The sequence below is a fragment of the Phaethon aethereus genome (genome assembly GCF_964289735.1).
Source record: "Phaethon aethereus genome assembly, chromosome: 2".
Taxonomy (NCBI): Eukaryota; Metazoa; Chordata; class Aves; order Phaethontiformes; family Phaethontidae; genus Phaethon; species Phaethon aethereus.
In genome coordinates, this window is record NC_138582.1 from 67,459,570 (window position 1) to 67,483,475 (window position 23,906).

Consider the following 23,906-nt stretch of genomic DNA (forward strand, 5'->3'; position numbering starts at 1 on the left):
GTGCTCTCCCATTAGGTGTTCCTTTGGACATACCACACCAGACCACACATAAGTTTAATTAAAACCTAAATCTGCAGAAGCCCATAGCCCTGCAGTCAGCTGCTGCGCAGCTGCTGAGATGTCTCAAGATAAGTAGCAAAAGGTGTGTGGGGGGGGGTGGAGTCCAATAAACAAGCAAAATCAGCAAACAAAAGCTCATTGCCTTCAGCAGCCCACTCCAGTAGCTCCCTTTGTCCCTACGGCTCCCGCAGGACAACTGCTACGAAGTAGCGTTCAGCTCTTGCGTCAAGAGGACGCTATTTGACACAGCCGTGTCTCTCCCAGCCCCGTGTGCCCGGCGTGCCACGCTGCGTCACGAGGCGGGCGGGGGGGGTGGGGGGGCGCGGGATTTTTACCAATTAGCAGTCAAGGCCCCCCGGGAAGAGGGCTGAAAGGCAGCACCCCCCGCGGCGGCTGGCTGGCCGGCTGGGTGGAAACGAAACGTTTTCGGAAGCCTCAGGCCAACCTGCTTCGTTCAGAAGCTGCATGTGCCTGGGTGAACGCTTACATCAGCTCGCGTCCGTACGCTGGAGGAAGTTTCGCATCGCGGCCGGGTCTGAGAAGGCTGGCGTGTCGGGAGCACGCGTGTCGGCACCCTCCAGGGCCGCCGGCGGGCGCGGGGAAGGCGGGCTGTGCCGCCCGAGCTCTGGTCGTTTTGTTTACCTTTATTTTTTGGGAAGGAATAACAACGCCTGCCGCCTTTTTGTCCTGTGAGCTACTGCGTTATCACGGAACGATTAATGAAAACCAGTGAAGGAGATGAAAGCGTGAGCGTAGGCGGTGTTTGGTCCGGACTAACTCTCGCTTGCCGGCTACCTGTTGAGGTGGGTTTACGCAGACGCTTAACTATTCCTGCCTTTCCAAGGGAGTTCCCCGAAGCCAGGCCGGACCTGCCTAGCGCCGCTCCTGCCGTGCTGGGAGACGCGGCTGTTGAGCCTCCCCAGGAGCCGAGGCCAGAAGCAGAACCAAGTTTTCTGAGGTGGGGGCCGGGGCCGCCCCGCTTCGCTCCCTGCCCGCGGACCGTCCCGCGCTCCGGCTGCCGACCCGGAGCTCCGCCGGGCAGCCCCGCGGAGGGAAGCGCAAGCTAAACTGGGGGTGGGTGTGTGTAAAAAAAAAAAAAAAAAAAAAAAAAAAACCAAACAAAAAAAAAACTTAAAAGGGAGGAAAAACTCCGCCACCCCGCCTTTCCCCAGGGAAGCATCCCCGGGGAGCTCAGCCCCCCGGAGCAGCGGGCGGCTGCTAGCGCGGGGAGGAGCGGAGGCTCCGCCGCTGGGCGGGGCGGGTCCGGACGCGGCGGGGGGGGGGGCTGCACGGGCGGAGCGCGCGGCCCGCCGGGGGGCGGCCGGGCATCCTTCCCTCCCGATTCCCTCCCCGGTTCCCTCCGCGCCGCCGCCCGGCGCTGGCGGGGCGGCCGCCGCTGGCTCGCCGCGGCCCCCGGTGCCGGGGAGCGGCGGCTCCCCTCTCCGCCCGCAGAAAGTTTGTCCGGCAGGCAAGGGGGAGGATGGAGCTGGGGGAGCCCGCGTCGGCGCCCCTCAACCGGTCCCGAGCCGGGGCAGTGCCGCCCCGCGGGGAGTTCAACCTCTCCGGGCTGCCGGAGGCGGAGGGGAAGCCCCTCTTCGGCATTGGCATCGAAAACTTCATCACCTTGATTGTCTTCGGCTTGATCTTCACCCTGGGGGTGCTGGGCAACTCGCTGGTGATCACGGTGCTGGCGAGGAGCAAGCCAGGCAAGCGCCACAGCACCACCAACATCTTCATCCTCAACCTGAGCATCGCCGACCTGGCCTACCTGCTCTTCTGCATCCCCTTCCAGTCCACGGTATACGTGCTCCCCACCTGGGTGCTGGGCGCCTTCATCTGCAAGTTCATCCACTACTTCTTCACCGTCTCCATGCTGGTGAGCATCTTCACGCTCTCGGCCATGTCTGTGGACCGCTACGTGGCCATCGTTCACTCCCGACGCTCCTCGGACTTGCGTGTTTCCCGCAATGCACTGCTGGGCGTGGGGCTCATCTGGGCGCTCTCCTTCGCCATGGCCTCACCTGTGGCTCACCACCAGCGCCTCTTCCACCGCGAGGCCAGTAACCAGACCTTTTGTTGGGACCACTGGCCCAACCCACGCCACAAGAAGGTCTATGTGGTTTGCACATTCATCTTCGGATATCTGCTCCCACTGCTGCTCATCTCCTTCTGCTACGCCAAGGTGGGGCAAAGCGGGTGGTGGTGAAGGGTATGTAAAGGGGATGGGGGGGACAATGGTGGTGGATGTCCGTGAGCTGTGGGGCCATCTCTGGGTACGTGGAGGGACACGGTACTGTGGGGAGGCAATGGGGTAGAGGTGAGTTTGTGGCACAAAGGGAGAGGACAGGTTTTATAGGCAAGGGATGACTAGGGGGACGCACACGTGTGTGTGGCACGGACAGGTCGGGACAGGGACTGGGTGGGGAGGGGGGGGTGTTCTGGCAGTTCCTGGGGTCTCTCTGACAGATTTCCTACTGGCAAAGTGCTGAGAAGCCCCAGCACTCTGCTGTTTTCTCTGGCAATACAACTCTCCTATTTTCTTCCAGCGCTGTATGAGGAGTTTTACTTAAATAAAGCAACAAGTTGTTCAGGCTTCAGACGAAGCATTGCGGGTTCTTTAAAATGCGGTGCACTTAAAAATCACACAAATCCACCAAGCGCGGTCTGATCCAGTTAACGTGTTAAGAGCAAAAGGTGGATCACGCTGCCCGGTGCCTGTGAGCCCCGTCTTGCCCCAGTTGAAGTGGATGAGGGGTTTACCCCTGACTTCAGCAAGGGCAGGTGGGCTAGGGAGCAGTGCGTGAGGACCCAGGCGGGAAAAGGCCATTAAGTAAGGGTGACCGAATAAGGGTATTTATATAATAAATAAGGGTATAATAAGGACTTTTCTGCTTGGGCAAACCGTCACATTTTTCTATGAATATTACGTGCAGCCTTCAGCATAGGGTCCGCTGCTTGCTGCTGGACAGGGTCTGGAGCACCGGCTGCTACCTGCCGAGTTGGGCAGAGATCCTCCTGTGTCCATGCCAGCAACCTCCAGTGGCAGGATTTATTCTTAGGCAGTAATTTACATATGAGAGGATAGATCTGCTCTTGCAAATAAGGACCACTTAAGCGCTGAGAAGTCAGTTCTTTAACTGGCAAGTTAAAGAAAATAATAATGCATTTAATTTGAACACATAATTTTATCGTCTGTTCACTTTTATGTGTGTTACCTCAGCTTAATTGTGATGTGCAAATTAAGGCTAGGATGGCATCCAATTCTGCTAAAACCCTCTTATGCACAACTTAAAGGGCAACTTTTCTAAACTACTGTTTGTAATGAAACAAGTCTGACCTGGCAAATGGAGAAGTAGTAGTACATGTATTTGTACATAAACTGAATTCTGTTTTCCCTGGGTGAATACACTGGTATTTCATCTACAGTGGTGAATATGACTGAGCTGAGAGAGGCATGAAACTTGCTATAGCCATAGATCATCAGAGTTTTAAGAAAATAGTACATTTTTCAGGGAGACTGTTACTGATTGTGCGCAGAAGGAGCTTTTCAGCTATTAAGAGTTCTTGTATTTTTCAAAGCCAAAGCACCATCAATTTCAGCGTAGAGTACCAGCCTTCAAACTCTAATTATCTCACAGAAAATTGAAAACAAGTCTTTCAAAATTACGGCAGTCCTTCATAGCACAGGGGGAAAAAAGGAAATAGGCTTAAACAAAATATAAGCATAGTAAATAGAACACACATGTTGTTACAAAGCACTGCTACAAAAGCAGGTATCTCAATATTAGTATGAATATGTAGTTTAAAAAAAAGCAACGTAAAACAACCCTGTGTGAAATACATGCCTAGAACAACTTAACAAAATCACACCCACTCAGTTAAAAGTAAAATCTTGTGCTTCAGTTAAGGCCAAGGGTAGGATCTCACCCTTGCTTGGTGATGTGTTCTGAGCCTGTATGTATGATCCTGCTTGCCATGATGTCAAGGTGGAGGATCCAACCTGCAGGAATGAGTTCTAGGAGATACCTAGTATTCCCAGCACTGTCAATGAAGCTGAAAAATGCCGTGCCTGATACAAGACTACTGAAGGTATTTGTACCCTGCAGCGTAAAGGCTCATTCCTGCCCTCATTAGGAGCCTCTGGCAAATCTCCAGCTGCAATGTTTTGGCACATGGGGCAGAGTGAGGGAGATGATAAGGATGATAGGAGTTGAAAAACCAGAGATGAAGTTTTAGGTTCATCAAAGCCATTGCCACTCTCACAGGTTTCCAAGTAGAGTGGTCACTGTGAGCTTTTACTGATGTCACTAAAGTACTATGAAGCACAAGAAGTGTTTTGGCTTCTGAATGCACGCAGGGTTGGAGAATCTCTGCTGTGTGATAAACTCGGAAGTATTATAAAAATAAATGCATTGGTTTCTTGTGGACTTCACTGGTTTTCATGAACTGTGAACCAGCTAAATAATGCAATCTTCTGATACAGTAGATTAAGATAAAGTAGACTCATAGCTCTATTAGAATATTGCCTTTTCCAGACTCCTTTAAGGCAGTTCTGTTTCTTTTGTAAGCAAATTGCAATTGAACTTTCAGTTTTGAAAGTCTCATTTTTCAGGCACTCTAATAGGGAGCTGAGTTCTTTCTCTGACTCTCTCTTAAATTATTTTGGGGGAGATTTGTATTTTTCCCAGTGGACAGCAAGACTGTAACAACCTACAGAAGTGCTGAAATAGTGCTAGGTATTTGGAAACAGTGTCCTCCCACAAACTCAGAACTGGAGGTCTCATGTGACGTGCTCTTAAGGCAGAGATTTATGGGATCATGCTCTGCGTCATGTTGTACAGCTAGCTGTTTCCTCTCTCCCACAAATAACTTTCGGTCAGTTTCAACTTAATTTTATAGAGTGAAAATATCAGAAGGAATGGTATTTCCCTAGTTTTGTGAGAACAGGAGTCAATGGAGAAGGTGGAGGGTCTCCATCTTCTCTCTCCTTTAAGGAGAGTCAGTTTGCGCTGAGCTCTTACACATGAGACAAGCCATAGGGGGAAGAGGTTTTATGTAGCTTCTACTTATGGAGGAGACACGTCTTTTTGGGAACACACTGTCAAGAAATCACAAATCCATAAGAAACCAGCTTTTGTTGGCTCACAGAACTGCTTGTGAAAACAACTTACTACTCCAGCCAGAAGAGCAGGGATATGTATGGTTATTAGTTGAGTTACAGCAGCTGCATACTTCTAGACAGCCTGAATTCTTTTTTTTTTTTGCTCACTGTGTTACTTAGTGTATTTTTTTTATTACTGGCTTTTTGTATGTGTGTCGTAACACTGCTGCAACATTTGCTCACTAATTTGTTCTTAAAGGGCAAAGTGATCAATGATTCCCAGTGAGCTTCTAACGATTGACATCTGCCAGGGTAGTGCAATGTGACTACTGATTTTGGATGCCTCTGCTTTTGAGTACCCAATTATGAGGCTTCAGTCCTTGAAAATCAGGCCTCCTTCAATCAAACCTATGGACATCTAAAATCATTAGCAAACTCTTCCTTTTATAGATGTTGAAAGCTATTTTTAACATATTCCTTGCCTTAAGAATGTCTGCATTATTATCTATTGTTCTGAATTCATGGATGTGGTGGGTTGACCATGGCTGGATGCCAGGTGCCCACCAAAGCTGCTCCATCACTGCCTTCCTGAGCTGAACGGGGCAGAGAAAATATAAGGAGAAGCTCGTGGGTCGAGATAAGGACACTCAGCAATTACCGTCATGGGCAAAACAGACTTGACTTTGGGAAATTAAATTAATTTATTGCCAATCAGAATCGGAGTAGGGTAATGAGAAATAAAACCAAATCCCCACCCCCCCCCCCAGGCTCAACTTCCCTCCCGATTTCTCTACCTCCTCCTCCTGAACGGCACAGGGGGACGGGGAATGGGGGTTGTGGTCAGTTCATCATACCTTGTCTCTGCTGCTCCTTCCTCCTTACTCCTCCTCTTCCTTCCCCTGCTCCAGCCTGGGTTCCCTCCCACGGGAGACAGTCCTCCACGAACTGCTCCCACGTGGGTCCTTCCCCACAGGCTGCAGTTCTTCACGAGCTGCCCCAGCCTGGGTCCCCCCACGGGTGCCGTCCTTCAGGAACAGGCGGCTCCAGCCTGGGTCCCCCGCGGGGTCACAAGTCCTGCCCGCAACCCTGCTCCAGCCTGGGCCCCTCTCCCCACAGGGCCACAGGCCCTGCCAGGAGCCGGCTCCAGCGTGGGCTGCCCACGGGGTCACGGCCTCCTTCGGGCATCCCCCTGCTGCGGCGTGGGGCCCTCCCCGGGTGTGGGTGGAGATCTGCTCCCCCGTGGAGCTCCATGGCTGCAGGGGCACAGCCGGCCTCACCATGGGCTTCTCCAGGGGCTGCCGGGGAACCTCTGCTCCGGCGCCTGGAGCTCCTCCTGCCCCTCCTGCTGCCCTGGCCGGGGGGGTTGCAGGGCTGTTCCTCCCCCGTATCCTCACTCCTCTCTTCTCCGGCTGCAGTTGCTGTGCTGTTCCCTCCCTGCCTTAACTCTGTCACCCCAAAGGCGCTGCCACCATCGCTGATGGGCTCGGCCTTGGCCAGCGGTGGGTCTGTCTCGGAGCCGGCTGGTGTTGGCTGTGTCGGACATGGGGGAAGCTTCTGGCAGCTTCTCACAGGAGCCACCCCTGCACCCCCCCACCACCCCCTTGCTACCAAAACCTTGTCATGCAAACCCAATACAACGGAAGACATGTATGATTTATAGAGTTGGTTAAAAGCCATAAAAACTAGGAGCTTATGTGGTTCTTGGCTTAGGATACTAGTCTTAAGTTTTGCTGAGCAGCGAGGAAACACTTTATTAAACTACAGTGAAAAGAAAAAGGGTATGACACATTAGCGATACACTATTAAATGAAAGAGGGTGAAGGATCTGTTGTGACAATAGAAGTAGCAGCATTACTTTAAAAAATGGATTGCAGGCAATGGCACTTGAATTTAAATCAGGTTCATACTACAAAATGTGGTTCAGAATGTAATGCTCACATTATGGTTCTGTTAAACAAACAGTTCATTCCTAGATAATGACCTTGGCCAGGCTTTCCTGCTGCGTGGTTTTCAATGGCTGATAATGAAGGTGTAGTCAGTGGAATGATCATATGCAGCCAGACAGGAAATACGCTTTGCAACACTGTAGACTTCAAACTTTTATATTGTGTGGTAGATTTATGTGAATAGGCACAGATAGTTTAAGCTATTTTTTTCCTCTCTCCTTTATTGGAAAGGATTATTATTATTAGAAAGGTAAATTATTATTCCTCTCCTTTCTCAACTTGATTTGGTTATAGTCCCTCAGCCTGGGCTCTCAAACTATCTTGGATATAGTCCCTGAAACAACTCGGGGTGGGGGGGGGAGAGAAGAAAAAAAAAAAAGGGTTGTGGTAGTACAGTCTGGACCCGACTGGAATTTCTTATATTTTTGTGTTCCTACAAGTCTCCTTACACCCTCTTTCACAACAGCGTAACTTTCTTCCCACAGCCACCTCACCCTCATCTCCAGAAAGCAGGAAAGCTATTCCTTCCCTGAGAGCCAAATATGGTCTCTGATCATCAGGTACATGAAAGCTGGAGTTAGAATAAGTTTCATTTAAAGAGCTAATTTTTCCACAGAGCTGAATTTTTTAAAAATGTAACACCTTATGAGAACAGGTTGTGACTTATTTTTTAGCGAGGTATTTAATTGCATGAGTTAAAAATGCACGTGCAAATGTATTAGTGGATATTTTGAAAGACTTTCTTTAGAGAAATAACCTGAGACAAACTAAAAGGCACATGTAGAATTATGATTCATTCAGGTGAAGTGACAGTGGCTGTTAGAGGAACAATTGATTATTCATTGTCCCAGAGAGGAGATAATTTGAACAGGGCAGTGAGGAGAGCTGTCTTTGATTTGCCCTGTAGTGTTTGTGCATAAACATGGCTCTCAATATCCCTCCATGGCGTTCCACATAGGTCTCTTGGTGCTGTTCCACTGCTGTTGACGGGTAATTAAATTGTGCCTGTTTCTCTTGCTACCATCTGGTACACTACCATGCAGACCCAGCAAGTTTTCACTGCAGAGACTTATTTTATGAAATATGTATGTAATCTGAAAGAGGGGAAGTTGAGAAGGATTCCCTGGAAGGTTACCACCTAAATCTTCAAGATGCCCACCCCCAAATACCCGATTTAACAGCTTTGTCTACGGCATCTTTGGACTGGAGAGAGATCCAATGCGAAAACTTGTGCTAAAAGTTTCACAACAAAAGAAAAAAAAATGTTTGTAACTTTAAAAGAAGATTTTGCAGTTCTGACTTCTGGGAAGAGCTTATCTGACTGTAGTTTTGGGCTGTGAGAGAAAATCACAGTACAGTACAGTCTCTCGGTGGCAGATGCTGGGATCTGCAAAGGTCCAGTAGAAACAGCCCATCATTTGTAAGTTATGCGAAGGGGGTACGATAGGTGAAGCAGCAGTGATGGGGAGTGAACTTCACTATATTTCTCCCATGCTCTTTTTTGTTTTTACATTTTTCACCCATGGACTAAGCAATTCAGCTGTCTTGTACACAGTGATGGCAGGTGAATAAAGAGCGTGTGAGCCAAGAGGATCATCTCCCTGGTCCTCTGCTGGACCTCAGGGCTCTTCTGTCCTTTCCTTCAGGTTTGCTTCATCCTGGGGAAGGAAGAAGGGCTGGGAGCCAGACAAAACCAGACCTTCTCAGAGAAAACCCACTTGTTTTTCTTCTGCCTTTCCTGAGCTGAGTTTCAGAATAGGGAGAGTACGCAGGGCCGAGTCTTTCATGCACAAACATGTCAGTGCACAGATAAACACAAATGAACTGCACTTCCAGTGTTAAGTGGTTACAAGTAATTTTTATTTTTATTGTTGTTTGTGGGTCGCTGGTAGCTAACAGTAGGTACTTAAACAGTGGAATCCACCGATGAGCTATGGTTATTCACAAATGCCATCTTATTTCTTTCAATTCATTATGTGTGTTTCTTAGACTCAAATGCCAGAGTGGGATCAAGTCTACAGGTCATCTTGTCTGGTGTCTGTCCTGGTAGCGGTTAGCCGTGCAGCTCAAAGGAACAGAGAAAACATCCCCAGATGATATAAGAGAGCTTGAATTTATACCCTTTTGCTCAGCTCAAGAAGTCCCCCTGTAAGCCCTAAAATTTAGTCTTATATTGCTTTAAAAAAATCCTTTTCATGATGGATGATCTTACCTATTAAATTGTTCTCAGTTCATCTTAGAGCTATGTAAAGTGCAACCTAACATCATCATCTAACTGAGCTCTACACTCTGACGCTCTGTAAAAAATTCCTTTTACCATATTTTAATTAAAAACTCGAGTTTAATGAAGCATCTCCTTTTTTTAATTCTGTATGGTTTACAACTTGTTAGAAGAGGGTGTTCCCTGCCCCCCATGCCTACATGTGAATATATTAGGTTCAACTAATAATGAATAAAGTAGGTAGATAAAGTAGGGCATGCACATCTCTGCATCCACTATCCGAAATCTTACGTGTAAACCATTACGTTAAAATTTGGACCCTGCTCTTGGATGATGAGTCTTTTTGAGACATCTTTTTAAAAATTACTTGCGAAAGGTACATGACAAGTATAATCAAATTGTTGAGAAAGGTCATGCCTCAAGTGAGATACATTTTAGTATAAATTATTTTTGAAAGCCTAGGCTTCTTTCGAAGATCAAGTAGCGCTAGCATCCTGATTGTATTAACCAAACATCCATCTGAAGAAAGCGAGTTGTGCAGGGGACTCAGAAAAGCTCTGACTCAAAACATACACTCTTTATGTTACATGCAGTAAAGGTCATTCTAAAGTAACAAGCATTGACATTTTTGTGGAAGAAGAATGATTGCTAATTCTAGGTGCATGATAGGTTTCCATTTTTTGCCTTGTTCAATTGTAATGTGTATTTGTTATGTAATATATCTGAATTTTTATGTAAGAATACACTTGTGTGCTTCATATTTGTTGATTCACACAGATGCAGATATGCAATTCCTTTGAATTTTATACTGTGCACTTTTGAAACGTGTAAATTGGATCAGCGATGTTTGTAAGTGACTCATGCAGTACTGGAGAGCATACTCTGAAATATATGGGTTTGAATTTTAGAAAATGGTGAAATACAAGATGCAAATTAATCTTTTCAGGTTCTTAATCATCTGCATAAAAAGTTGAGAAACATGTCAAAGAAGTCAGAAGCGTCCAAGAAAAAGGTAGATTGCTTTCATTACCAATATCTGTTTGTTTTTATTTTAAATTTATGGTTAAGCTAATTTGGTATTATATTGCTTGTTGCCAAAGATGTAATGGAGAGATGGAATTGAAATTAAGTGTTTAATGACATATTCTGTGTCTCTCTGAACTTAGCAGGACTGTAGTCTTTTCTGATCTGAGTTTTCCATTGCAGTGGATCAAGTCATTACCTGACATCACCATATTTTGAACTTTGGAGCATTTGAAATTTAGACATGGAGAGGCTACCTGTCTCTGATAATAAATGTGGGTTTTTTGCCTTACCAGCATTTTTCCCTAACTTGTAGATTTTTTTTTTTTTCTTTTACGTAGCTGATTTTTAAATGAAGAATTCCTAGGTCATATGATGAGACTCCCAGATGAGGTTCTTTGCTCTTCCTGATAGGAGTTTAATAAGAGATTTTAATGAATCTGCAATTCTTCTATTGATTTTCCACAAAACCTTTTTTTCTCTTACGTTCAAGACAAGTTATATACTGGCCATGAGTAGGATCATGAAAGGTCTTTAAAGCAGAATATTAGCTTTGCAATTTGGAGCAATACTTGAAAGATGTGTTCATGTATTGAATTTGTCAGTTAATATAATATGGTTCTGATTTTTGAGCAGATTTGACCACAGTAATCATTTGACTAACTTCTCAGTTTATGAATCTGGAGTCAGAAAATCCCCTTAGGCTATAGCTCTTCATTTGATCTGATCACTATTACCATATGGGCATGCAGACCGTCTGCAACGTAAATGAGATATACATGGGCTCAACAGGGAGTAAGTAATCTATTATTTATGCATCCTCTATTTTTTTAAAAAATATCCTAGTCAATAGATTTTAATTCCTAGAATTAAACGCATTATGGCTCTGATTCCATAAAATACTTGACATGTATACTTTTGCACTTAGTGTTGTCAAGGCCAAAAGTGTAGTTTTCAAAAGCATTCTGTACATTGCCGTCTCTACTCTCATATTAATTATTCTCAGACTGGAAATATCTGTGCATTTCCTCTAAATACTAACTCGTAAAAATCAGATCTGGCTAGGAACTAGCTTTCATAGCTTCAGGGAAAACCTTTCCAGATATGCCCAAGACTGCTGGGACATTATCAGGGTTCGGTAACCAAAGCGCGGAAAAAAAAGCAGCCCAGAACTTTTTATGCCTTCGAAAATAAGTTTCTGATCCTAAGGCCTAACTCATGTTTTTGAAAGCAACTCTGTTTTCACTAGTGTGCTGTCTCTCTCTGGTTACTTTCTTCTTTTCCTTCCACTATTTTGTTAAGAATGCATTTCAGGCTTAATAATGTATTTCTAGCGTTATTCAAACCTTTATGAAAACCTCAGTAGTAGAATCTTAAAATTAATTTGCTGTATGTATGGAAAAATATAATGAAAAACATGAATGTGCCTAAATGCTATTTTTCGTGCTTTTTGGTCACAAAGCATCGCTATTATAATCATGTCTTTCAGGTGGTTTTTATTTGCTAATGAGAAACCCTAAGCAAGCTCCCGTTAGGTAAACAAGAGCTGCCCTTTAGTGTTACCTTGGTTGCAAGGCATAGAGATGATTTTGGAAAGCTCTGAAGTTAGGCTTAGGAGGAATAATGGGATAAAACAGATGTTGTGAGGTTTCCTAATGCAAAATTACTTACTCTGTAGATATGAAATACCTTAAGTAAAATAGTTACAACAGACACGTGGTCAGCCTCTGCTTTCAGGTGCATCTATAAAGTCTATTGAAAGTCAGTGATTTTCATGGTGTATTTTTTTTTTTTTAGAATTTTGAACAAACTGAAGTAATACGCCTCATCTGAAGTAATTGTGCATGTGGTATCCAGACAATCTGTTTTTAGCTGGAAAATTAACACATTGAAGGGATCAGAGAACAAACTGCTCTTAATTTATACTCCCCTGTTAACACATGTTCTCCTGATGAGACCTGAAAGAGAAAATATTTGTGTGGCTGTTTGTTAGTGGCAACTGACTTAAGCTCCATAGGGCTAAGTGGAGGGATGGCTTGTGAAAACAGATGAGTCCTTGAGACTAAACAAATTATATTTACTACACCTATAATATCCTTTGGTTTCTGTTGTGAGAATTTGCTAACTGACAAGAGTATGTGTCGTAAGTTATTTTGGCCTGTTGCCACAGGGATCAAACTTTTTTTTAATGTAAGTTTCTATAAGTTAAGTCATGTCATGATTAGGTAGGTCACTCTGAATTATTTCTGAGCCCTAGTCAATTCAAGAAGTATAGACCAAGTTCAATAAACTAGCAAAAAGTCTAGATACTCTCTGTGCTGCAGTATTTATCACTCTGCGGCCACTGGGTTAGTTTTGCCTGTGAAGAAGAGCCCAAGTTCTCTGAAAAATTATGTTGTAAATTGTTAATATAGTAATTTTAATGGTCCATAACATAATATGCTTTGGACTTAATGTTAGGCTTTTATTGGCAGAGTGATTTGGCTGAAAGAGGTACTTGTTAGAGGAGTAGGTATTAATCGGTTGCGCAACTGCAAAGCACTAGCTGCTGTTTCTGAAGTAAGTGAAAGCTAAAGAAAACATTGACAGTCCAACTTCACTGTGCCCTGGCAGAATACCTTCAGCACCTGAAAGGCCTGTACTGACTAATACTGTAGCTGTCTGGATGGATGTACTGAACTTGATGGCCCTTCCTCTCATAAATAACGAAAGTGGAGTCGGGAGGCAGCACTGAGGATACTTTCTGTTCCATTTTTCTGAATTCAGTGTTTGGTGGTGAGCATTAATTTCCAGATTGGTTTTGACAATGTGCAATCGTGAGAAATTTCAAGCTCCTTACTTTTCTCTTTCCCCTCCCCTCCCAGTTGTATCCCAGAATGTTGTTGTATGACTTTCCCTGTGGAAATTGTATGTTTAAAGGAGAGACTTTCAAAAAGCCCCTGCTCCTTTTGTAGGCACTTGGGCAAAGCGTTTGTCTGACTGCTCAAAGCTCTTTCACTAGCTGCCTTCATATATGATAGATCTCTCTTGAAATTTTGGTCAGAAATCCTTGTGCAACGTACTAAAATATACATCATTAGATCTGGATGAGATTTCCCAAAGATCCATGTTATCGGTATTTTACATCAAGCTTATATCCACCTCAGAAAAGGCTAGGTTTTTGTGTAGGGAATCAGGAACATCATTCTTTTCCTTCACGCAAAGTTACACATTTGCCTTTTACTGTGGCTTTTTCAAGGCTAAGGTTCTCCTTGCAGTAGTTCACTATGCAAAATAAAGTCCATATAGGCAATGGAGTAAAATCACTAACAAATATTCCAAAGTGTGTTCTCTCTCAGTATACTTTTTTTTTCCCCCAAAAAAATAATGGTTTTGAAGCAGGTTTAAAGCTGATTCTTCAAGTGCTCATCAGGCATCTGTGTTTTCCTTTCCCTGTCTCAGACAGCACAGACTGTGTTGGTGGTGGTAGTGGTTTTTGGCATCTCCTGGCTGCCGCATCACGTGATTCATCTCTGGGCTGAATTTGGAGTTTTCCCACTGACTCAAGCCTCCTTTCTCTTCAGAGTAACTGCACACTGCCTGGCTTACAGCAATTCTTCTGTGAATCCGATTATATACGCGTTTCTCTCTGAAAATTTTAGGAAGGCCTACAAACAAGTCTTCCAATGCCAGATAGGTAACGAGTCACCTCTGAATGACGCTAAGGAAAATAAAAGTCGGATAGATACACCACCATCTACCAACTGTACACACGTGTGAACTTTGAAGAGTCCTGTATGCTGGCTCTTCGTTTGTGTGAACTAGAAACAAAGAAAATAAAGCACAATGAGCTTTATCCTGGGCTTATCTTCATAAAGATAATTGGTATTTAATGTACTGAAGTTGCTTTTGTAGCAAAAGTTTGTGAAACTGGTATGAAGGAAAACTACTTTCTTTGCATCTTGGATCGCTTTGTCAAGTGAAGCTCTTGGACCTTTAAAAGATACCTGAGAAAAAAATGTTGGAGATGATATGCCTGTATTCTTACTCACTAAGCATACGGTGTGTAAACATTCAAATATACGAAAAAGGAAACGTGGATATGGACAAGTAACTTTCTGACATCTTACTCCACAGAAGCGGAGAGATGGCTAAATTTTTTGTCTTACGGATAAGAAATACTGTAGTATTATGACTTCAGGGAGGAAAATTTTTGTTCTCTCTCCAGATTGTTTGGACAATGCTTTTTCTCTTTTTAAAGTAAAGATGGGCTCTGATTCGGAGTTGAAATAACCCTTGTACAACTTGAGGCAATTGCTTTAGAGAGAAAATGCTAATTTTATCTGTTTAGCTGTCTTTTTAATGTAACATACTGAATAATGATGGACTTCCTTCCTCTTCATATGCCTGCCTTACTGTATACACGGAACTTTTGTGTATGCTATATAAGGTTTTGTTTATGGCCTGTATGTAGTTGTACCAAAATGAGAGTTTGTATCTGAGGGAAGCGTTTCTTCATGTGTTCATGTGCATGTGTGTGTATGTTTTGTTAACTTTACAGACTTTGAGATGGAGGTACAGTTTTAAATGTGCAATATACACCTATGTTTTAAAGTACTATGTTCTGTAAAGTAACTCTGGGCAATGCTTAAGTGTTTAAAAATAGCATTCCCTTAAAAGTTGTAGGAGGGGCTTGGTATCGTGTATCTCTAAATTGGAAAAATTCAGAAGGATGCATTTATATTATAAAAAGTTAAATGGTCCAATTCTGAAAATTCCTGAATAACATGAGTAGTTTCAGCAACTTCATAAAAGTACGTATATGTCTTTAAGTGGTAAACCACTAAAGAAATAGTGGAAAGGCACTCAGTCCCTCGAGAACATTATTGTTAGCTGGAGTAAGATATGTTTTTACCTTATTTATTAATGACCCACAGGGTAAATTAAGTTGAAGGAACCTCCGGACATCCTCTCAAGGCATGGCTGCCCTCAGAGTTGGATCGCTTCCTGTCTAGGCAAGTTTTGAAAATTTCCAAGGATGGCGATTCAGCAATTTTTTGGGGCAACCTTTGCCAGTGCCTAATCACCCTCGTTAAGTATTTTTTCTTATCTCCAACAGGGATTTCCCTTGATGTAGCTCATGACTGTTGCCTTCTGTCCTTTCACTGTGCACTTAAGTCTTCTCTCTAACTAATATGTAATTTAAGATGGCAATTAAATTTCTGCCCAGCCTTCTCTTCTGAAACAATGTGTCACGCTCAGTCTCTCCTCGTCTGTTGTGCTCCAGAACCCTGGCCAGATTCGTGACCTTCCACTGGCCTTCCTCCAGCTTATCCATCCCTCACGGGTACTGTGGTGTTCAAAACTGAACAGTGTGTTCCAGCTGTGGCCTCACGAGCACTGAGCGGCCTGATTGCTTCCCTTGACCCATTGGCTGATTCTTGCCCAGTATTACAGTAATTTATTGCTGCAAGGGTACACTGCTGACTCCCATTTAATTTCTGCTTTACAAGCACTCCCGTGTCCTTTTCTGCAGAATTGTACTTAGTCCCAGTCCGAGTTTCAGGACTTTGCTTTTGGCTTTGTTGAGCTTCATGCATTTGATAGCTGTTGCTTCCGTTCTTCTGGCTTATCAAGGGCCCTCTGAAAGATAGCCCTGCTCTCAAGCATACCTACCACTCCCCAGGGTTTGGTATCATCTGCAAGCTTGCTGAGAGAGTCCTGCACCCTTGTCCGAGTCTCTGAAGATGCTAAATACCGTTGGCCAGATGCTCTGTCAGATTCCTTTTTCTCCACAAACTTGCTTTAAAAAAAAAAAAAGTTGAGTGTGGTGGAACCACATCAGCTATGGAGGGTTAGTTCACATGAAAATATCTACGTTTACGTGTCAGTATCGTCTGCTTGGAATCGGTGAAATAATACTGAAGACATGCTATTGCATGCATGGTGTTTGTGTCCCTTCTTTCATATGAAGAGACAGTTTGATGATACTGCTGGGAACACAAAATATATGAACAAACCCTCAATTGGAGAAGAAGGGTTTATCTGTGCAGGAAACCATTTTCTGTGTTAGGACTGAGGTTAGGAAACACAGCCAAGAACAATGTTGAAGTTCCTTTGAGTTTTCAGATCCTCATCACCCACTAATCACTCAAATTATTAAAGCACTATCAGACTCAACCTGAATTTATAACATATTGGGAAATCCATTGCAGGGGGGTTGGACTAGATGACCTTTAAAGGTCTCTTCCAACCCGAACTGTTCTATGCTTCTATGATTCTATAGCTTTGAAAATTATTTCTTTTCCTTTTAAAAAACTGCATGTGGTTTTATTGCTTTGAGTAAAAAAATTACAGTGTAAATATGTAATTGTATAAAGTTAACATGCGGAGTTTATTGTTTCATCTGGAAAATGCTTTTTTTTCTTTTTTCTATTGTGCATAATTTTAAACCCAGGTGCTTGATAGTAATACAACTACATCTGTTTGAAATGTTAAGGATGAGGGGGTGGGGAGGGACCGCAGTAACAACTGGTTAGTAAGGCCCCACCTGATGCCTGGTGAGTATCAGTAAAACTCCCACCGCGCTTTTCAGAGAAACCTGAAGAAGCACCTGACACTCCAAGGCTCAATTTCCTGCCTAAAACACGCTTTTGTTGATCAGTGTGTCTAGTATGACTTTGACATACTCAGCTGTGACACGGAGGTTGCAAGTGTAAAAGCGGCATTAACGTATGCTGTGAACGGTGTCTCGCCCTTGAGCAGCCAGACAGTTTGGCAGGAAGTTGTGGTGCCACAAAAATGGTAATTTGGGCAGAAAATCAGGGAATGGTCGCGAACGATCCCTTACAACTGAATGTCTGCTTTCAGGTGCTGAGCTCCTTGGCAGGGATTGTTGTTTCTGGTGGAGGGGAAAGCAAAAGTTTTACCTCACTTACTTGCCTAATATGCTTTTTTACATCTTTTTAACCAGAAAGGTTAATTTCAGTGTACACAAAGTAAAGGAAATTAAAAAAAAAAAAAAATCCTCTGGCTAGGGCTGAATTTTCCACTCATAGAAAGATAAATAATCCCACTGAATTCCACCCTGTTGTATGAATTTGAAAATGTTATTCTCTACAAAACAAAATAGGCAACAAGAATGATTACTCAAACTCCTCTCAAACTAAAGCAAGAGCTGTGTAATTAAGCAAATAAATTTCTCTTAAATTTCTTTTAAATTATATTTCTGATAAATTGAGAGAATTGGAGAACCCCAAAAGAAACTGCTACTCTATATACTACTCTATACTACTCTATACTACTATATTTTTTTATAAACTCCCTAAAATTTTTTTGTATGTATATTGCCAAAATGCTACCTCGAGTACCTACGAGTGTCTCCTGAGGTTTAAAACCACAATGCACTTTTGACATTGATGGTAGAAGTACTGTATCCCATCAGATCAAATAGTGGGAGTTGTTCAGTCCATCTTAAAACTGTGTCTTAGTGGAGAAACATAGAAATCTTTCCTTTTTGTACTTTTCTTTGTAGAGTAGATGAAAGACCCGTGGAGAGGTAGCATCTCTGCAGCACCTCATGCTAACGTGAGAGGTTCTCCTTTCTTGCAGGCTCTGGAAAGGAGCTCAGTTCTGCCCATCTTCTGAGATTGTACTAAGATGTTGCAGCAGGTTTCTAGCCAATTTTGCATTTTATATGTTAGATTTTCTGGTTTTTACAACTTTTGTCTTAAAAAGATACAGAAATCTCATTAAAACACTGCATCAGTGGAACTTTGAAAATGTAAAGATTGATATTTAAAGAGGTCGAGAAATGATTCCATCAGGGTTCTTCATGCAATGTTGGCTCTGCCTTGTGGGTAGGTGTTTGAGGTATGATACAAAAGATTACATCAGTGCTCTTCTTCAACTAATAAAGCCTAAAATACACTTCCAAGATATGTGTCGACCCAGATTGTGCACTGCTATACATAAATCAGATTTAGGATTCTTAGCCAAAATGAAAAAAAAAAAAAAAGGCAATTAACCAACATAGTGTTCATCATGTGCAAACACCCTGAAAAATGATGGGACTTGCTCACCTAGATGTTCAGCTGTGCTAACTTCACAGGTAATTGTATCACCCATTTAACTATTTTTGAAGAAGGTAATAATTTTAGTTGAAAGTGAAGCTAATGTGTAATGGCTGCTTCTAAATGAGTCATTAAACCACACAGTTATCAGTCAGAAGTATGTAGTAAACATTTCTGATATGTAATAATGTAAACATTCAGAATTGCCTAAAATGTCTGTCTGGTATCAAAAAATGTAGAATTTCCTAATATTTTTAATATGTCTAAGGTAGGTAACAAAGTCATATAATAGATTACAAAGGTATGACCACACTGGCTGAAATCACATGTAAAAAATGATTATGACTCTATAAGGAGCAAACTTTAATTTTGTAGTTCAGTGTTCCCATCTGCAATCTTAATACTCTTTCAGTATTTTATATGATGAAATTAATTGGATCTTTGATTATTTACAAATTCTTCTGCAGTCTTTTTCTAAATTTAAACACTGAAAAAAATCATATATTCACAACCATTTAATTTTTGGCAAGATAGGACAATTTAATGACATGTTTTAAGTTATGGTCATTTGAGCTTTGTATTCACTTCCACTTTGTATGCATGCACCTCTTTCTTAAAACCTTAAGTTTATTATTTTCATAATCTACTGTATCTTCATTTTTTAAAAATAATGTCACTATCTCCAAGAGATAAACAATAAGCTTTGTATATTTAATGTTGCAGTGAAGTAAATTTTACTTTAAACCCCACATTGTAGGGAAAGTGAGGGATATTTTTAGAAAATAATGTTGTGAATGCATTATTTTAGACATTGTTATCTTCCTGGTACTGCTTCACAGTACGATGTGTCACATTGAACTTCGTGGTATTTGTGGTACTTTGGGAAAGGATAAAAGCAGAGAAAAGAACAACTTCTAACTTACAGAGCTTGTGTTAGTGTTATGTATTCAGTATGTGTACAAATGTTGAAGACAAGAAAATTAAAATTCTGTGTTTGATTCAATGTATAATGAATATAAAGTAACATGCAGTTGTTTTAAGATATACTGTACTTTGCATGAATTTTCAAGTGATTTTTCAGTAGGTCTGTACTGCCTCTGCTAGTCTCTGTAATATGAAATACAAAGTGCTTTTCTTACAAATGTTTACGTAATACTTAAAAACAAGCAGTGCCCTCAGGAAAAATTCCAGAAAAGATAGTGTACACAAAACTCAAGGGATGGCTAGATATCATTATGGGTTGAAAATACATTTTTGAAGATTTAACTGATAGAAAAAGCATTCTCATTTTCAAGTACTTGAGTGCAGGAGGCACGGTCCTCCTTTCATTCAGGCTGGTAAACATTAATTTGAATCTCTGTAATTCACGTGTTGCTTAAGAGACATGCAGACAGAGCCAGATGCATGTATTTGAGTATGAAAAGAGACAAAGTTCTCCAAACCTATTTTATGAAAGCCTGTATGTGGCTCCACTTTTGGAGGGAGGCAGTCAAATAGTTGCGTATTTGTATGTAGATTTGCATTGACATTGAGTGATGGCTATTTCAATACAGTAAAAATAGCTAGATGTGCATGAAACCAGAATATGATGAGTTCTACACCTAATGAAATGTACTTTTAAAAACAGAAGTAAATGCTACAGCATGGATTTAAAATGATGTGCACTTCAATCTATCAATTTTACTGTGCAGTTCTTAACCATTTGTGTATGCATATGTACTTGACATTTGTAGATACATTAGTGTGCCTTGGCCAGATACATTTGCTGGATGCAGACTGAGGTCTCATTTTACAGAAGTATTTGCATAAGTGCAGCATTCTCTCCTTGGAAAACTTTGTACAATTTCCATTACATGGTTAGTCCATTCCCTCATAAACATCTAACCATACTTAAAATTTGCTGAGAAAAATAAAATCTCTCCTTCAGTAATAAATCATCTGAGCTACATAGAATTTTCTAGCAATACCTGTAGAGAATTTATCAACTTGGTTAAGTTTAATATTAGATTCTGAAAGAAAATACAAAATTCTTGCTGATGGCTTGTAGATGTGACAATTATAGACGAGGTGATGGCATGACAGTGTTCCTTTCCCTTAAATTCCACAATGTAGCACAAGCAAACTGGTAGTTTTAATATAGTAAAATGAAAAGTCATACATTTACGAATGAAAAATATGAGGGAAACTTTAAGAATTTATTATCCTACTGGAAAATGATGATTCAGAAATTGTCAGTTAACTAAGCATAACCTCCAACTCTGTGTGTAACCCCTGCAATTGTGAATTCAGAACGTGGCGGTACCTGGGGCTGTGTTGCTGGAAGCGCCGCTGCAAACAGGAGGGCTTTCACAAAGACATTTCCTAGAAGTTCTTAAAAAAACCCAAAGCTGAAAACTGTTATCAGTTCAGCACAGAGGGATATGGTTAAGAAGTGGCCTAATTACATCACATAGGTCTGTACCCATACAGACAGAGAAATACCTGATGCTGTGTCTCTCTTAAATGAGTGGATGAGTTCGCAAGATCCCGTACAGTGAAATTAAGCTATAACAGTTAAATCTGTAAATGAAGTGGAAGTCTTTTCATTAAGCCATGGGTACAAATAACCCTAGAATGCCTAATGAACAAATGCAATATATTTGTCTTCATTCAAATCACATTTGGGTATTTTTCAAAAGATTTTATGTATTTAAATCTCAGAATACGGACTAGGTGGTAGCACTGCTATGAGGAAAAAAATGCAGCTTACGTTACAGAGTATTTAGACTTGATGATCACAATGGCCCCTTCTGGCCCCAGTCTATTAGCACTCTAACACTTATTTCTGTAATTAACAGTATAAGAGCTATGCAGATATGAAGAAAAAACATGAGAAAATTGAGCTGTTAGTCTATAAGTGATCATCTGAAGGTGTATATAGAGTAACTCCACAAGTGGGCTACATCCTGAAAAGACCTTATGATGATTAAGAAGTTCGATTGCAATCTCTGGCATATGGATTCCCATTGTTAGAGAAAGAAGTAAAATGACGCTGTATGCTCTTCTCATTTAATTATTTTTTGCCATAATTACTCTAAATTTAATCACTCTGCATTGCTTCTGCATAGCAATTTATCATTTTCATGAGAACTATGAGCTGACATGAGCACATTTGAAACACCTGGTGGTAATTGCGTTTCACTCTATAAGTGTCGCAGCTTTTTACCAACCTGTCGTGAAACTGTATTGGAAATCTTCACAAGCTAGAGGCTCTGACAATAACGTTTCCATTTCAGCTCAGCTTAAATGAAACCTTGTAAAAGCTAATGCTATACTGAATGCACATGATCTGCTGTGGTGTTTCTGACGGAGCAGTCAACATTTTGGGCAGATTTATAAAGGTCAAGTGGTAGATAAACCTGACTAATTTTGAGTGTCCTGTGTCAGTGTTAGGAACAACTGCTTCAAAACTGCTTCTCTCCTGAATTCTGCTGGCTTGCAAGAGTTGTGTAGTGCTCTGACCATGGCATCCTCCATGTCACTTTGGAGGGGTGTCCCCCTAAGCTGCTGTCGGCACTTAGGCTTTGCTGCGCATACTGCATGGTCAGGCCGGCATCTCACCCCACTGACACGCCGCTTGCCGGCCTGCCTGCCGCGCGAGGCGACCGGCAGCGTTGTAAGGCGGGAAGGCTGGTGTGAATGTGGGCTCTGCTCTTTTCAAGGCTGCCTACGAAAGTATATGCGGAGCAGGTTTTTGTGTTTTGTTCTGTTTCTGCCTCACCCTCAGTGCTACAAGAGAGGAGGAAAGAGACTGTTTTGTCCTTCGTAAGTAAGCAGCCTAACCGGGATCTTGTGCATCAAGGAAAGCCCTTCCGTACTTTCAACCCTGAAATCTGTGATCCTGCAATATCACAGCAGTCGTCTTTTCTTCCTCCTTCCCATCTTCACCTTAGGTGAAATTCATCTTGTTCTAGCTATTCAAATAAGTTAATCTCACAGTTCTATGTTTGTAAAGACAAAACGTGTTGCTATAGATTCAAGGGTATCCTGATAATGTGGCCTGATGCACTAACTGAAAAGTGGTACCTAATTATTAACATCAGCGGAGAAGGAGGAGGAAGGGGAGGAGGAGAGGGAGTAAATGTTGAAGACCTTCAGTGTTTGTGAATGGAATATATTTAAGGCTCCAACTTTCAACCTCTGCCTAGGCAATACTTAGTAGTTTGTAGGCAATTTGTCACTGTAAGGAAAAAGCAGAATCTTCTGGACTTGAGTAATTTTTTTTCTACATGTATTTACCTCTCCATGTCTATAATAAACCTTTCTATTATGTTGTCCCTTGTTGCTCTACAGAGTTGTCCTGAGATGTGTTTTCATCTGTTCTTGCATTCATATGGATGAAGATTTAAATATTGGTTTTAACTCTTGTGATGATCCTAAAATAAAAAGGTTTATTTCACCTCCAGTTCTACAGACACCTGACTGCAAGGGACAGTGTATGTATAAATGACTATTAAACTTCCAGGGAAATAACATAGTAACACTTGAAATGATTCTTGGGGGAAAATGAGACAAAGCAAATAGGTTCAAATATGGACTTAATTGTCACCTGCAGTATTTCAGCTGATGTTCATGTATGAAACTTGTTTGGAAAGAATACTTACACTATGATCCCATGCTGGAAAAATTCTTAGGCTAAAAGTAATGCAGAACTATACCATGAATATGGACAGAAAATATTGTCCAGGTAAAGGGTTCATGACCATTTTGCTATGGATGAAAAAATAAAGGATGTGTAGGATGTCTTGTAATCACAGAAACCTCATTAAAATAGTTTTGGTGTTTTGCTAGTTTTGCCACATCCAGAAGCTTTCTATAATGTCGAATGAAATGGAATCTTGTATTTAAATTATTTATTCAACAGTTTTCATTAATATAAAGGCAAGAATTTGTTCCTCTCTTTATAAAGCAGCAATATTACCAATGGTTTAGTTGAGTATGAATGGAAGTAAATGGACTTTCCTACTTCTAAACTGAATCTTACAGTATTTACCCACTCTTAAATATGAATATTCAGAGACCTTTCCCAGTTTGCATTGTGAAATACTGATTTTTGTGTGATTATAAGTGAAATCACTTCCATCAGTGTAAAAGAATATGGTAACAAAATGACTGCTTCATGGCTGAGAAAAGGGAAACGATTATAGGAGGAACTATGCTGTGCACATTAATTTGTTTTTTAAATTTGACTTAAAACTTGTAGTTGTAATCCTTTTCTTCTTATGTATGAATGGTATTTGTTGTATTTAATTCTGCCTGGCTAAAAAGATGCACATGGAACCTATTATTTGCTTGATGACTCAGATTTCTGAAAAAGCTTGTATTAATCAAATTAAAGCTTATAGCACTGAATGCCTGTTCATGTCCTGCTTTTCTAATCTGTAAAAAAAAACCCACTGTTACTGAAAAATACACTGCTTTTAAATTACTTCTATCCTTCCAACAATTAGTGCACATGAGAAAGA

General features: G+C 41.7%; 1 protein-coding gene across 1 annotated transcript; it reads left to right on the forward strand.

The window, feature by feature from the left end:
* Positions 1 to 772: 772 nt before the first annotated feature.
* On the forward strand, positions 773 to 14,110 carry GALR1 (galanin receptor 1; the record flags this gene model as incomplete). The annotated part of the gene is made up of 3 exons (XM_082014594.1): positions 773 to 2,242; positions 10,275 to 10,340; positions 13,793 to 14,110. The coding sequence occupies exons 1-3, from the start codon at positions 1,541 to 1,543 to the stop codon at positions 14,108 to 14,110; spliced, it is 1,086 nt and encodes a 361-aa protein (XP_081870720.1). The 5' UTR covers positions 773 to 1,540.
* Between the last annotated feature and the right edge of the window lie 9,796 nt (positions 14,111 to 23,906).